General features: G+C 38.2%; 1 protein-coding gene across 1 annotated transcript in view; it reads left to right on the forward strand.

The window, feature by feature from the left end:
• The first annotated feature begins 6,390 nt into the window (after window positions 1–6,390).
• LOC137402317 (uncharacterized) overlaps window positions 6,391–17,046 on the forward strand; it is a 41,917-nt gene continuing 31,261 nt past the window's right edge. Inside the window, exons 1-2 of the mRNA XM_068088815.1 lie at window positions 6,391–6,456; window positions 16,127–16,302. Coding sequence (XP_067944916.1) covers window positions 16,139–16,302 — 164 coding nt within the window. The 5' untranslated portion in view covers window positions 6,391–6,456; window positions 16,127–16,138. The remainder of the gene's footprint in view (window positions 6,457–16,126; window positions 16,303–17,046) is intronic.

Genomic DNA, 17,046 nt, shown 5'->3' on the forward strand with positions numbered 1-17,046 from the left:
CACTCAAATCTGCAACAGAGATCAAATGTAGTACTTTAAATAAGAGACATACTTTAATATTAGATGTTTAAATTACATCACAAATAAGGTTGTTTAGATTCTTCAATTGAAACTTAGTTTCTTTTTCTCTAAGAGAACATAACTCCTAAAATAGAATCTAAATTGGTTGCAAATACGGAAGCTTCTGGCTGACCTCAGCATTTTCTATTGCCTAACATAGTAATTGCCTTGCAACATTTATAGCTTTTTTTTCCTTCCTGTATCTCCAATGCAAACAAAAGAAGCAACTGTTATTTTAAAAAGCAAAAAGAAAGTCATATGGCATTTTCTTTAATATTTTTCTAAATGAACATAAACAACTATTTATAACCGTAAGTTTTAGCAATAGCAAGCTCGACAGGGGACGTAGTATGTTAGCCTATGAACCGTTTAAATTATAACCTACTTACACAGACTACCAACTAAGTCTGATTCAGAAAACTACTCAAATAATTTGAGAGTTGTCTTTTTACAAGAAACACAACTCCTTACATTTATTGGTAAAAACTATTTCATAATTATAATCACAGCGTTTAAAAAGATAGTAATGATTTAACTACCGAGACATTTATGCCTTTTCCACAATTAGGAATTAAATTTATGCGATTTCTCAAGTAATCTAACAAATTATACTCCGCAATAAGTAGATTTACTGATTATGTTCACACTTTGAAAAAGTTGACATAATATAAGCTACATGTACCTTCTATGGAAACTATGAATAGACAACTCCTCTACAAGCCTACCAATTTTACAAACAAAAATTAGTTATTTAAAACAGAAATATAAAGCGATGATTTCAGTGAAGATAGATCTTACATAGAATTTTGCTAGAAAACCCTTGGCAGACCATTTCTGTGGATTATTCCTAGCTTATCAGAAAATGAATTCAGCAGATTGAAAATCCAACTTCACTCCATTCATTGATAATCTCAATCTACTGATCAATTTAAAATAGCTATATTAGCAGTTGATTCAAAATGTGTCAAAAAATTGGCTGAATTGTAACTTGAACTTGTCAAATATGAAGATGATTGTTTGATCACAACAGCCAATCACTGTAGATGAAGCGCATAGTTTCACTTTCTGAACAAACAAAATGCAATATAAAATCAACCAATTTAGGCAAAAGCTTAATAAAAAAATTTAATAGATACTGTCATTTCCAATTAAATGATTTGTAACAATACAATAATTTTTTTATTTGATAGCGAACTTTTCTTCATAAAAATGGCAAAAAAAGCCTAAAACAAAAAGATTCATGAGATCAGCTCTTCGATTTTCATGAAAAAAGAAATTGTTTTTGGACAACCGATGTCTGTGCTTGAAAAGTAGCTTCTAAGTCAAAGTAGATTAGCTAATGAGAGGATGAGATACAATTAAATTATAGTAATTGTATTGTAACTAAGCATAGTGACTACTTTAGCTTCAACAGCTTAATTTCATTAATTGTATTTTGTCTGCTGATAGGTGATTTTTAGCAACGAAAGAAAGCAGAAAAGTAAAATGATTAAATTCTTAAATATCTAGTATATAGTAATACTAACGAGTATTACATAGCATTATTTGTAAGCTAAAAAGATAAGTTAAAAAGCCTGAAATGATAACAGATTTAGTATATTTAAAATCAATTAAATATTTAAACATTGAATATTTAATACTAATATATAGTCTTGAAAATTAGCATTTTAACTCCATCTGATTATGAAAATAAGTTTGTAGAACTCACAACTTCAATCCTGTCACCAACTTGTCCAGGATCATTCTTGTTGCAGCACCATTGGGAGTTGTCTCCTGCGCTTCTCCTAAGTCTTTTTACTCCCTCTATTTTAGCCAGCTTTTGTTTTTCTTCAGCCTTTGTAACATTTAAGTCATAGTTACACTTAAATGTAAATATATTTCTTATCATAACAAGACAAGAAATGAGTGAATGTATAGGTAGCCAGGTTTTAGCTAAAACCTCAGTATGTATGTTTTACAGAAAAACTAGCCAAATACCTGCAGTATTAAAACATAAACATATATGTAAATATAAACAGTTTCAGGTATTTTAGTTGCGCACCACTTGCCGTTAATCTACCAAAAACTAGCATCAATACGTTACTAACTGTATTGTTAAATCTAATAGGAACCATGAGGCTAGCTTTAGTCACACTGCGTAATGGAAAATGCTATGCCTATTTTAACCAACATAACGGCTCATATTACCTCAAAATTGAATGCATCTTGGCGCAGCTCAATTGGTAATATTTTTGCCTGACGAACAGGAGTTTTTGAGATATTATCCAGCATGTAATAGATATTTTATTCCTGAATTTTAATAGCTCTAGCTGAACAAATCAAAACACAAACAGACACACAAACAGACACACAAACAGACACACAAACAGACACACAAACTTTGAGACTTATATATAGATAAAACTTGCATTTACACCTAAATTTCCGATGTAAACTTAAAAATTCAGTGAAGTATTCATTATTAAAGAACCAAAATTTTTAATCTTTATTATTCAACTATAATAAAATTCTAAAAAGAATTATTTTGAAGAAATGACTTTGTTAAAAAAAGAAAAACTAAATACTACCACACTACTCAATGCATACTAATTAAAAAAGCAAACAAAATATGACCTCACTGCAGATTTCAAAAATATGCTTTACATAAACAGTTGATCAGAAGCAACCATGATAACTTCTTACAACAAGCTTGCAATCAAAAAGAACAGAGTTGACAAAGAATATACAAATACTTAATCAAGTTACATTTTTTGCGTAATGGCTTGTTTTCGGTAACAGTAAAACAAGTTTCCACTGGTTTTAATTCTTGCTTCTTTTAATGAATGAATCTAGATTTTTTGATAAAGATATTTTAAAACATTCAAATTTAAAACTTTTAACTGCTCTATCAATACAATTTAACCTTTAATAGATGAAAATAAATAGCCGTTTTAACTAGATGAAGTAAGAAACCTATATTGAAATAGTGAAATGCATTTTTACTAGTAGTCTTTGGATAAAGTTTAATTATTTAAAACAAATATAAAAACTGCTTACTTACACACTTTGAAAATAAGTGAACTCTTATACATTATAGGTACAAGACAACTCCTAACTGTTCCCAGCGTTGTCAAGTAATTGACTATGTTCAGAACAACAAAGAAGTGATATTTTGACATGTTGCTCTAGTTAATTTTCAAAGCAATGTCTTTATAGGATCTCGAACTAAACTAGTGATGTTGCTAAAGGTTTTAAACAGTAAACTAGCCTTTAGAGTATTTCGGTCATAACTTTTGCCAGAGACAACATTGAGACATATTTGTACATTCGTCTAATTGGCCAGAAATCTTTTTTTCTAACCAATCAAATATTTTCTTTTATAACTTAACAATAGCAATTCAGTGAGTAGGTAAAACCCAGAGCCTAGATAACTTGCGTTGGGTGTATAGCAACGTTATAAACATGTGAGTTGATTCGCGTACGAGTGCGAATGAGTTAAGTATATATCACTGATGAATTCGCTAAACTATTGCATGATATCTAACAATACTCAATGACACCAGAACCTTCATATTTAAATAAAAACTACATACTTCTTGCTAGTAGTAGGGAGTCTAAACATAGAGAACAAGTATTAAATGATTGAAGAAGCATGATTCAAAAAGCGGCTTTCATACCAAAGAAACTGCTGCTGTTTTGGTAAAGTCATAGCGCCTGACCTCATTGAACTATTTTCCTTGTTGCGGTTTCCCAATCCCCCTCTTAATGGTCTTTCTTTGTTCTCATCAAAAACTAATTCAAGGCTTACCACAGTATATCAACAATATCAACTTGATTAGATTTGAACGCTGTTCTACGCCACAAAAAGACATAAAATACTTCCTGACCAAAGTAAAGATGAAAAATATTTTCGAGACGCTTGGTTGGATCCCTAACGACTGATCAAACTAGTAGCACTAATACTGGTGTCATAGGATTGCCCAGCTTGATAGGGAGAAGAACTGGCTGGCAACAGATATCTGGCAGCTGTCCCTAGCTTTACCAGAAAAACAAGACTATATGAATTGAAATAGCTAGGCTAACCACATTGCTATTCCACGTTTTCCTTGTGTCAACCGGGCAGATGGTTTGTAAGTAAAACTTCATATTGGGATAAAAATCTTTCAGATATGTCTATGCGGAATGTTCTGAATTCTAAGCTAGGCTTATTTGAAAAGCAAGGCTGCATCTTTTGATAGATTAATACAGCTGTATAATTGAAAAACAGGAGAGACAAAAAAGGCTAAGAGAAAGCAAAACTGAGGTAGTGGCGATAGGGGCGAAACAAGAAAAGGTGGAAGAGGGGGGAGAATTAGACTTACAAAATTTGACTACACCGTTAATGAAAAATAAGCAATTTTCATAGCTGTGACTGCACACAATGCTAACTACTACTTGTGAAAACACTGACCCTTTATATAAACACTCACCAACCCCTTATACAAACACTGACATACTTCTAACCTTTTATGCAAACACCAACCAGTTATACCAGTATCTGATAAGCACATTAGACCCAATAATCTGCTCAAAGCCATGTTATGATTATATGGCACACTTGCATTGATTTTGCAATGACCAATGTTAGACCAAAACTTTCAAATGGTAAAAGCGCTTCTAGCTAAAAGTATGGGAATAATACCGATCAAGACATGCATTGACCAATCATTTTCACCAACGGCAGCAATTTAAATTAAGGTGGTGAATCAGTGTGAGACGTAGGTGATGTAGTTTATATACAATCAATGAAAAATAGTGCTAACACACAGCATTAGCGCAACTCGAGGATGTAAGTTATGGAATCAGTTGGTGGAGTAAACAGTAGTGTTAGGCCGGTTCTAATTTAGTGCCGGATTGGATATCCTTGCACATTTTTATCGGTTTTCCCGGTATCGGTATCCTCGGTATTTACCATTATCGGTATCCTTTGCCAACTAAGAAAGTTCGGTATTGTCGGTACTATTGTTCAGTATGTAGTTATCACTGTGTCTTTAAATGGTTTAAACTTTAAATCATAACTGTCTCGAACAATTTTTATCGTTGTGTAAAAAGTAGCCTGTGCAAAAAAACCATTTTTTAGTCAGCAGTATATTGTTACGGCAAAGAGACTCCTTGTTTTAGAAAGCCAAAAAAGAAAAGAAAGGTGGAATTATAATTTTCATGATAGATGTTTTTATTGTTTATTCTATTAAAAATATAGTTATTGATACAAACGTTATGTATAATAAAGAACAGATAGATAATGGCAAGGGGCTTTCTTTGTTAAATATACTGAAACAGTTTAAAAAATCTTACAATCACATATTGTAATCAGGTAATGTAATCACATAATTATACGCAGTCCAATTTGAGTCCAGTCCCGTTAGAGTCTTTATACGTCCTCCCGTCTGTGTAGAACCCCCAAACCTTCGAGGCTGGTGGCATTATCAATGTAATGTAATATAATAGTAGACACAGTAAGCATGGAAATTTTCGTTGAATTTGTTCGCCAATGCGTGCTGAGATTAGCAAGTTCGTCATGAAGCGTTTTAAAAATCTCTCCGAATATCCGTATAACCATTTACCGGTAGGCTTTTACGGATAAATACCGATCATATCGAACCGGCCGTGGATACCTAGCTGACACCGAAAATGATTGATTTCCTCGGATACCGAGAATCCCGCGGTATCGGTAAGAGCGGATAACACAATACCGGCCCAACACTAGTAAACAGACACACAGATTACAGTAGATTAGTCACCAAACCTGATGGTAGCGATTGTATAACACCTTCAAGAGACAGTGACTTATATTTGTAAATAGCTTAAGGTATTTGGATTGTGGCTAATGAAAGCATTGGATATGGGCATCTATATAAACGTATAGTGCAAAGTATTCAGCATATCAATATCATGTGCCATGATTGACTGTATTGACTAATTATAGCCTTGGTTATCTCACTATATATAATATTTGCAGAATCTTCTTATTTGACCCAGTTTTCTCAAACACGGACTAAGAAATACAGCTAAAACAAAGGCTGGCTGTGCTGTATTTTATGCTAATCATTGGGTTATATATGTACTGCGCACCAATGGCGGACTTAACGCCAAATGTACTCTGTGGCCACTCCGTTTCTTCTAACAGTCAATGACACGCTTCACTAAACAAACACTGATAGTAGCTATACTAGGCTTAATTTACAGCCTATCTCCACTACGTGCGACTTCTCATCAACAGTCTATATGAGCGAGGCCAGTGCGGTGTGCACTGCATGGCATTGAACACGGCTAGTCAGTATGTGTGAAGGTCATTTACGCTTCCGCCCACCTATTCTTGTTCCCGGACGCTTTGCATCAAGGTACCTTCGTGATTATTCCACTTACAAAACATATTATGTAAGTTGTCACACTTTATTATTATTTGGTTGTGTAACTTGATAGTTATTGACTACTAGTAACAACTCATCAATAATAATCAACCTTGCTGTGATATGGAAAGGTTATTTTTTCTATGGTTTCAATAAATTTGCAAACTAGTCACTTTTTTGGTGAGTTGGTAGGTATCCATGCTTTAGTTATTTTATTTGTAGATAATTTGTTTGTTGGTGAAAATAAACAATTCTACTTGAGTAGCAATTGCTAAATAGTGTTGTGGAAGTCAGTGCCGACTAACCACTAGCAAGTGGGTTCTGCGTACAAGTTGTCTTATACTGAACGAGTAATAGCTCTCATGCACAACTGTAATTGTTGCAACAAAGTATCTGGTGAATAATGGCTTTTATTCACACAAGCTCTATAAACATGAGAAGATAGAACAATTAGAACAATTCACTACAATCAAGCGTAATGCTGAAATGAGTTACAATAATAAATACCCAAAACAGTTACACTTGTAAATGTAAGAATTTTAAGCAATATATATGTTACCAAAGATATACAAAGCTGCACAAAGGTAAGTTAATGTTACCGCACTGTCCTTAATGCAGATTATGAACGTAACTCTCAGTCTTTATTTCAGTCGTTTGTACTCTGTATCGCTAGCTCTGTGCTCTTTGTTTTCCCGTCTTAACACTGAAGCACCATTGCTTATATAGCAAGGGCTGAGTGTTAATCAACGGGCTTTCCACGCAAGCTGGCTTTTAAATTATAGGGCTAATCTGAGAATAGCTGAATGTTTATGGCAATTAAAACAACTCAGCTTAGTAAATCCATCACATTCTCCACCCCTAGATGCAGTGCCGGTATTTTAATATTGGCTCACAAGCGTCGATAAAGGATGGATTAGGGATCCAGCTCCAATGTTGACAACCCTGTTGTAACCTTAGGTTACAATGCTTAGTTATCCTAATAATACAGCTGGTTCGAGTGAGTTGAATGTTTTGAGTGATGGTTGGTGCTATAGCAAGGCTCGAGACCGTAGATAAAGGCATCCGAGACTCCCCAAGTGAGTTTCCAAACTTGGTGTCATCGGACATACCAATATCTTCTTTTAAGGCCTTGAAGCTCAATATAACACATGATCCTTCAACCAGGGAGGTTTTCTCAAGGCTCGCCTTGGCCGTTCAGGAAGCGGAACTTGTTCTTCCCAGGACATGTTGAGATCATCAAAATGCTGATCGAGTGCAGCATCTGGTGATGCTGGATTCTCTTCAAGCCCGATATGCTCTTCTATATCACTGGGAGAATCATTCCTTGACTGGTCAACATCCGAGCTGGTCCTTGGGCTTCTCAGTTGTCCAGCTAGATCAGATGCCGGCGTGAACAGTTTGAGACGGCATTCATTGATGGTTCTTTGACCAGCAACTTTATAAGTGCCGTTGTCAAAGACCTTCTTTATAATGAATGGCCCATTAAACTTGGTAGTAATTTTGGGTGAATCCCTTTACGTCTCCGTTTGTTTTGCACTAACACCAGATCTCCTTCTTTGAAGATTGCATCCTCCTATTCAGGTAATCTAGGAGGTAGCATTTGCTGAGTGCGAATCAACTGATAAGCAGTATCTAACTGGTCTTGCATATGGGAGGCGTATTCACTTCGTGTAGTCTCATCGACATCATGTGTCCCGCCTATTAGCTGGTCAGGTAGCCTACATTCCCGTCCTAGCATCAAATAGTTTGCAGTTTCTTCTGTTGCTGCATGTGGGGTTGCCCTAAAGGCCCTCATGATCTGTGGTAGCACAATGTCCCAGTTTTCTTGCGCTTCCATCTGACTAAGTAGAAGACAGCGAAGGGAATCGCCCAAGGTTCTATTTCCACGTTCCACCACCCCGTTAGATTGGGGATGATAGGCAGTTGTCCGAGTTTTAGTGATTCTCCACATGGCGCAAAGTTCTGCCATAAGGTCACCTTCGAACTGTGTTCCTCGGTCACTATGGAGCTCTTCGGGTAATCCGAAGTAGCAAAAGATGCGACTATCTAAAGCTTCAGCAATTATAGGAGCTGTAGCATCAGGTAGAGGTACAGCATCCTGCCAACGGGTGAAATGATCTGTCAACACTAAAATCCACCTGTTTCCTCGAGGGGTCAAAGGCAGCGGTCCAACTAAGTCAATCGCAACCTTTTGCCAAGGACGGCCAACCCATAGAGGTCTATGACTTGAAGAATGATGCAACCCTCCAGACTTCGCTCGCTGGCATATTTCGCAGCTGTTCACTATACGTCGAACATCAGACGTCATTCCAGGCCAGTACCATGTCAGTCTAAGTCTCCGGAAGGTCCTCATTATCCCGGCATGAGAAAGGGTATGTGTGTTCCACACCACCTGCTTCCGCATGTTCATAGAACAAAGTATCACCTCCCGAGATCTTTTTCCAACAAGTATATGAGTTACCAGCACTTGATCCTCTCTTATTCGCATTAAAGTGAGCATGGTGCTAAGCTTTCGTAATTCTGTACTGCCAAGGTTGACTATAGCTGGATCCAGAGATTGTTGATTCTTGACAGCATTGTAAACAGTCGCAATATCACTTGGGAGTAACTGAGCCTGACACAGTTCAGAGCTAGGTGTATCTGACTGTGGTGTTGGTGAAGGTTGGTTGCGACCCCCTTGTTGATTAGAAAGATAATCTAAAGTTGTCTGCTCCTCATCATTCTGGCAGTCGTCACTAGTGCTGGAATCTTCTACCATGCAACAATCATTACCGTTAGTTACGATTAAGCTGGCAGCTTGTGAGGACTCTGGTCCACTCCTAGCTAATGCTTTACAGTCTGTACCAACCACTTCATGAATGCGGTTTTCATCCAATAAGTCATCGGCACACTCTTGTGCAATCAACTTCTCTCCAGCAATCCTAGTACACACAGGGTTTTCATTTTGTGCCCGCTTTGATAGTTCATGTCGAATTTGGCCCATGCTTGGTCCTCCACTTTGTTTCGTGACTCTGTCGCATTTGGTGCAGTCGTGGCATGGCCTCCTTGATAACCCATCAGCGTTCCCATGTTTGCTCCCTGGTCGATGCTCTATGGCAAAGGTGAATCGCTCAAGATCTCTAACCATCTTGCAACTTGGGCAGAAGGCGTAGTCCTCCTGCATAACCATAAAAGTGAAGCATGATCAGTACGAATTTTGACAACAGCTAACAGTTCTCTTCTAGTCACACAATAGTTTTGCTGAGCACGTGACAAAGCACGACTATAATAGGATATTACCCGTTCCTGGCCATCTTGGATTTGAGATAAAACTGCACCAACCCCATTAAGAGAAGCATCTGTGTCCAGGATATAGTCAAGGGCCGGGTTTAGATAACCCAGAACTGGGGCCGTCAGTAGCGACTGCTTCAGTATGTTAAAAGCTGCATGGCACTCCTCAGTCCATTCGAACTTAGCTGTTTTACTGGTTAGCTTTGTCAGTGGTCGGGCTTTGTTGGCAAAGTCCTGGACATACTGACGATAGTAACCAACAGTCCCAAGAAAAGATTGTAGCTCGGTCACATTCTTCGGAGATGGCCAAGTAGCAACAGCAGATATTTTCTTTGAATCAGTTGCTACACCATTACTACTAACTATATGTCCCAAATATGCCACTTCTTCTTGAAAGAGATGGCATTTGGAGGGCTTAAGCTTGAGCTTGGCTGATCGAAACCGAGATAGGACCTCTTCAAGGTTGAGGTAATGTTCTTCAAAGTTGTTACCCATGACTATAACATCGTCTAGATATAGCAGCAAAGTCTTCCAATGCAGTCCATGTAGCACTTGCTCCATCATTCGTTGAAATGTTGCCGGAGCTGCCGTCAAACCAAATGGCAAGACTTTCCATCTCCACAGGCCTTCTCTAGTGCAAAATGCCGACTTATCTTTCGCATCTTCATCTAGTGGAATTTGCCAATAGCCGCTCATGAGATCCAGTGTGGAGAAAAGTTTGCTGCCAGCCAAGGCCTCCAGACTTTCATCTATACGAGGCAGGGGGTGAGCATCATGGACTGTAATAGCATTTAATCTGCGATAGTCAATGCAAAACCTCCAGCTGCCATCTTTCTATTTCACGAGTACAACAGGAGAGCTCCATGCTCCATATGCAGGCTCAATAAGACCTTGTTTTGACAACTCGTAAACTTGCTTGCTGACCTCGGCTTCTTTCTCCACCCCTAAACGTCTTGGAGCCTGTTTAATTGGCTGTGACATCGCCTTCACAGGGATAGAATGTTTCATTAAAGAAGTCAGTCCTTGATCAGAGTCGCCTTTTGAAAAGACATCACTGAAGCTATGCAACAGCTTGGCAATCGCTTTGCGTTGCGAAAGCTGAGAACATGCCTCAGTTGCCTCTTCATATAGGCTCTCCAAGTGAGATGGAATAGCAGGGATATTTTCATCTGAGACACGTTTCCTGTGGTTCCCATCCATCATATGAACAGATGAATTGACAATCTGTCCCTTCTCCAAGCTGACACACTGCCCTATAATAGATCCAGCATTAAGGTGACATACTTGCATTGCAGGATTAATGCACCTAACAAAAAATTTCCTTTCTTCACTCCATGTACTCACACTAGCAGCAATAGCTATGCTATGCTTAGCCGCAACCCCTGTGTCTTCTACTATGCCAACAGGGGTACAGATGTTATTTAACAACCGACACCGGACCAACTGTTCAGATCTAGCAGGAATAGATTCATTAGCGATTACCTGTACCCTACTAACGAAATCTATACCACGCTGGTTGGTGCATTTAAGGTGTTTACCATTCATCACAACAGTAGAGTCTAAACAACTAACTAAGCAATTATGGCTTACTAGAAAGGGCATTCCAAGTATAGCATCTGGTTCAATATCTGCAACAACAAAGTCTAATTCGATTGGTTCTGACCTTAATCTGCCAGCTAATTTTATCTGTCCATAAAATTTCAAACCAGATCCATCTGCCAGAGTGCCTGTAGTGTGTTCAAATGCCAGCAATCCACCAAGAAACTTCCGTGGCAGCCTATCAAACATTCTCCTTGCCAGCAAGTTGAGGGTACATCCACTGTCTACTAAATAGTGTACTGAACAGCCCTCAACTTTTCCTGGAATATAGAGTGCAGAAGCAGTGGCTGCAAAATTTATACAAGGATGCTCTGCATCAACCCTACTACTGCAATTAGATTGACCTACCGGAGGGTTCGCAGCATCTCCAGAGCAATGAAGAGGCAAGGGAAGCAAATCAGGTTTCCTAATGATTGGTTTTAATTGTGACAACTCACCAGGACTGTCTGCTTGGCTCACCCTTGTTTCTTTCCTGCCCTGCCTATTTGGCTTTCTGTAACGGGTATCTAACACCGGTCCACCCACTTTACCCGTAATCTTAGGAGTGAACCTTGCTAGTTTTCCTGATTAGGATTTTTGGATGGTGGTGGTCTTTTCTTCCGTACTTTACAACTCCGCATCAGATGGGAAGAGTCTCCACATATGAAGCAACGTCTGGCTCTATGAGACGTGACATTGGCTGTGTCAACACTTCTTTGCTCTAGAGCAGCAATCCGGGCAGACTGATCTTTTATCAGCTTTGTCTGTTTTTCCAGTTCTAATGACATGGAGAACAGAACCTCAGCCAGATCCGTTTCAGAGTTGTCTTCTGCAGCTTTGCCACTAGTACCGCTTGGATTATCTATTTGGGTAACTCTTGGAAGATTTCTAGTTCTTGAGGGTACGGGTTGACGCCCAGCTATTTCATAATGTTTTGCTGCGGTAATGGCTTCCTCCAGATTTGAAGCCTTGACCAGCAGCAGGTGCCGCCGAAGTGCAGGGTCATTCACGGCTCGCTGGAAGTGTTCTAAGGCCATCTCATTCTCGACAGCACACCCAAGACCACCATAGGCTAACTTTGACAGCCTCTCTACTCTGTTACCCAATGATAGGTAATCTTCTCCCGCTCGCAGGTGTAAATAGTGCAGCTGTTCTCTTGCTTCGGATGCAGACAGTCCGAACATCTGTAGCAGCTTCCTATTTACCTCAGCAACCGTTTCAGCTCTTCCACAGTCTTTGGCTGTTTGCTCTAAGCAGGATCTTAGTTGTATTAGTGCGACTCGGTCATTCCATCGGCTTACGTCACAAATTTCAGTAAATTGTTGTATAAATAAGTTTACATCTCCATGCCCATCAAAGTGTGGTAACCTGAGATCCACTCGACCACTGAGTGTAGAGTTAGGAACCTCATCCTTCTTTGAAGTAGGCTCGACCAACCTGGTTGACTGTAGCTGCTCCATTGGTCGGGGAGTGGAAACAGTAGGATGTGCCAAATTGTGGAGTCCTTCTGCTGCTGAAGAAGATATGCGACTGCTGGCAGCCTGTCTGTCCTGCAGTTCCAACACATATTTCCGGTACATATCGTCAATGAAGGCCGTCTCATCAACGCGTACTGATGTATCGGAGTGCATGACTTGCTTGGGCTGTTCCTCATCAGTATCAGTAAATGGATTAGTCGCGTCCAAGAATGGCTTACTTATCGGCAGAAATGGATTAGTAAACATTCTGGAGTCTCCGCCTTGAGCCATATCTTTCCAGAAAGCTGTTCAACAATCACTAGGTTGTGTGTACAGCTAAACTTTCAGTAGCAACAGGATTACAGATATCCCACTGCTGCCACCAATGTTGTGGAAGTCAGTGCCGACTAACCACTAGCAAGTGGGTTCTGCGTACAAGTTGTCTTATACTGAACGAGTAATAGCTCTCATGCACAACTGTAATTGTTGCAACAAAGTATCTGGTGAATAATGGCTTTTATTCACACAAGCTCTATAAACATGAGAAGATAGAACAATTAGAACAATTCACTACAATCAAGCGTAATGCTGAAATGAGTTACAATAATAAATACCCAAAACAGTTACACTTGTAAATGTAAGAATTTTAAGCAATATATATGTTACCAAAGATATACAAAGCTGCACAAAGGTAAGTTAATGTTACCGCACTGTCCTTAATGCAGATTATGAACGTAACTCTCAGTCTTTATTTCAGTCGTTTGTACTCTGTATCGCTAGCTCTGTGCTCTTTGTTTTCCCGTCTTAACACTGAAGCACCATTGCTTATATAGCAAGGGCTGAGTGTTAATCAACGGGCTTTCCACGCAAGCTGGCTTTTAAATTATAGGGCTAATCTGAGAATAGCTGAATGCTTATGGCAATTAAAACAACTCAGCTTAGTAAATCCATCACAATAGTAATTGTTCCTCACAACTAATAGTGTTGGATAATTACTCCTATTCAGGGATACTATGAACATTAAGAAATGCCGCCTTTTGTCATGCACATGGTGTTTCTGCTCCTACTACTTTGTCATTATTGGATCTCTTGTCAGTAGCTATAATGTAGAAAAATTCTGAAAAGGGTGAACAAACATGCTCAGCGAGTGCAAGTTACAAAAATACCCAGATTGACATCATCTGCTAGATGAGTTTTTCTATAATTGAAAAATTTAACATTAATTTATAATTATGAAATTCTCGAAAATTCTATTACACAATTTTGACTAGATGCACATTGTAAATGTTTAGCCAATGACGGTTTTTGACACTGTCTTGTCTAAAATAAATGAGCCAGAAAAAGAGTTAGTACGGGAAAACTGATGTGGATATTTTTTACCCAGTGATGACTCTTGTTGTGTAAACATCATCAACTTTGACATCATATTTTGTTGTTTCAGTTTTGTAAGAGCTTGTAACTAAAAGTTTTTTTTTATAAAAGACCTCATTTTAAAAACACAGTATTAAAAGGTATATTCTGACTTTAATTGGTGAATACTAGCAAAAATTGGAATGATGTAAAGTAAAATGACTAAGCTAAGGTAATAATCATTGTGTTTATACAGGAGGAACGTTTAACACCGAGTTACTGTGTGGAGATAATTAACCATGGCATGACAAGCAAACTTTAACAGATTTTAACATCAAAAGTAATAAATAACGAATGGCCATGTGGATTGAAGTAGCTGTTTGTACGCTTTTTAACGATGGAGGACTTCAGTAATGGATTCCTTAAAAACATAACAACCAGACACTGCTAAAACTTTAGAAGCTTAGCAAGTTTACGCGGATAATTGTAAATGTTTAATGGCTACGATTGGAGTCAACAAATCAAAGTGAGCCGACTGACCTTTATAAGCGTTTCATATACATAAATCTCTAAGTCCTTCATTTGGTCTGTCCAGCTATAGCTATTGAAATGTAGAAATGAAAGGTTCACTTCTGGCTAGATTTGATCTTGCAACCTCCCGTTTACCGGGCAACAACCTAGCCAATTAAGCAACGCGAGACGCAATAAACTCATTAGATGATATGAGTTGTTAATTATACTAAAATAAGTAAAACACCCTGTGCTCCGCAACGTCACGAGAGCTTGCTCTCACTGTTAGCAAGCTCTTTGAGCTCTCTAACAGTGAGAACTGTCACAGTGAGCTCGCTCTTTTTAGCAAGCTTAACAATACAGATAGTAGCTTACTCAAATTAGTCATTGGCATAGTGCCTGGCTAATGACAAGTAGCAGGCAACTACATTACATGCCAATGTTTAGAAGCTTCTTTAAAGGTTGACCTGCAACAAAATTCATTTTGCAGTTATTTGATATGAAAAGATTCACCATGTCTTACTCTGTTGTGTTGTAGGTGCAAAATATGTGGAAAGGTGATTACAGGCTCTTAAAAGCTAAAAAACGAACAGGAAATTGCAGCCCCGCGAGACCGCTGTAGTTTTGATTCCCTTTTCAAAACGGCTCAAATGTGATGTAGTTGTGAGAGATGGTTTCTGTTTACACTTTCATGCAGTGTTATTTGTCGAAATACTTTCACAAATATACTTTACGCATTCAATAAAACTATGTCTATTGTTCTTACGCGTCAGCTTTATCATCATCGTAATACTGTCACTTTTAGCAGTGATATCTTATAACTTACCATAAAAATTCATTAAACATTTTTACCTTACCTCGAAAGAGTACATATCATTGTCTGATAATCATGACGAGCCTGTTGGTCACCTGTGATAATCGAAAAGTGCTGCAAAAATTATTTGTGAAGTATTGGGTCCCATGATCAAAATACGACTTGCCAATTAGACCAGGCCGAAACAAAACTGTAAAGTAGCGAGCATTTATATTTGATACGGGGTCTTCGGTAAAACCCCAAGTGTTTGTCATAAATTAGTACTACGATAAGTTTTATATTGAGCTTTGTATTGGCCTTTCAATTCGTGTGAGAACATACATGGCAAGACGATAACCAAATTCCGTGGTTACGTCATCAAAATAAAGAGATTCTAATCTACGGCGGCTTTTCGATTTTGAGCTTTTAAGAGCTTGTAATCACATTTCCACACATTTGGCACTTACAACACAACAGAGTAGGACATGGTGAATCTTTTGATACCAAAAAACTGTAATGCGAACTTTGTTGCAAGTCAACCTTTAAAAACCTGTGCAATTATGTACATACATCTAATCACATATAATACTCATAATAAGCTTGTGATTGAGTTTTTGAGTAATTTTCAGCAATTTAGCAGGTACTTACAGGTGTTATTTTTTCTTTGCAGCAAGCCTTCACACAATATCATTCATGAAACTTTTAAAATCCAAGTTCAGCAAATGACTATTTTTCTTTAGCTGAACATCACAATGGCTGAGGTTCTAGCAGATGTTGAGTGTGAATTTTGTTGCCGTAAAAGTGACACCATCATCAACCCTAAGGTGCTGCCATGCAGCCATATTCACTGTATGGCCTGTTTGACCACCTACTATGAGAGCAAACACCTGCTGCTGTGTGGAAACAGTGAATGTGGGTGAGTCTTACTATTATATAACAGTCTACATGGTCAGGGCTGTAATGCATTTAATCTGCCTTACGACCTTGCAGTGCGATACACGACAATTGTGTAGTCTGTTGCAACTTTCTAATGTGCAGTAGACATTTATGCTACTACAACTGCATTTTTACTGCAAACTTCTTACTGCGATCCACTGCAGGTTTACTTCTATGACGGGTTAACTGAAACCCAGCAGTTCATGCATACTGCGATCATACAGTTTTGAAAATGTGATATTGCATTCATGTTGCACCTAGACATTAGTATGACGCCACTAACTGAATGTAAAAAATATAATAACATGTTATAGCAGCATCAGCTATGATTGCTGTGTTATACATCAGGTTTTGCGAACAGCTGCTTACAGACAAGCTGTTTATGCCATGCAGTGCAGGATGCATGTCCTTGAAAACTGAATGACGATAGTTAATAACCTTTCAGAAAGACAGAAACTATTGTATTACTTTATTGTTTTTAGTTGTCTTTTCTTCAAAAGTCTTCACTAATTAGCAAATATATTGATTAATACCTTTTTAGAGCACAGAAAGTGTTATAGTGCTTTCTCTCTTGCTGATAGCAGTTTTTGTTTTAAGAATCTTTGCCAGTTAGTTAATTTATTGAATAATATCTTTAACCAACCAGATGCAGCTTTGAATTGCTGTCCTTAATGAAAAATAAGGACTTAGCATTGCTGCGGCAGCCGACACATGCCAACTACTA

The sequence above is a fragment of the Watersipora subatra genome, chromosome 8, assembly GCF_963576615.1.
Source record: "Watersipora subatra chromosome 8, tzWatSuba1.1, whole genome shotgun sequence".
NCBI classification, from domain to species: domain Eukaryota; kingdom Metazoa; phylum Bryozoa; class Gymnolaemata; order Cheilostomatida; family Watersiporidae; genus Watersipora; species Watersipora subatra.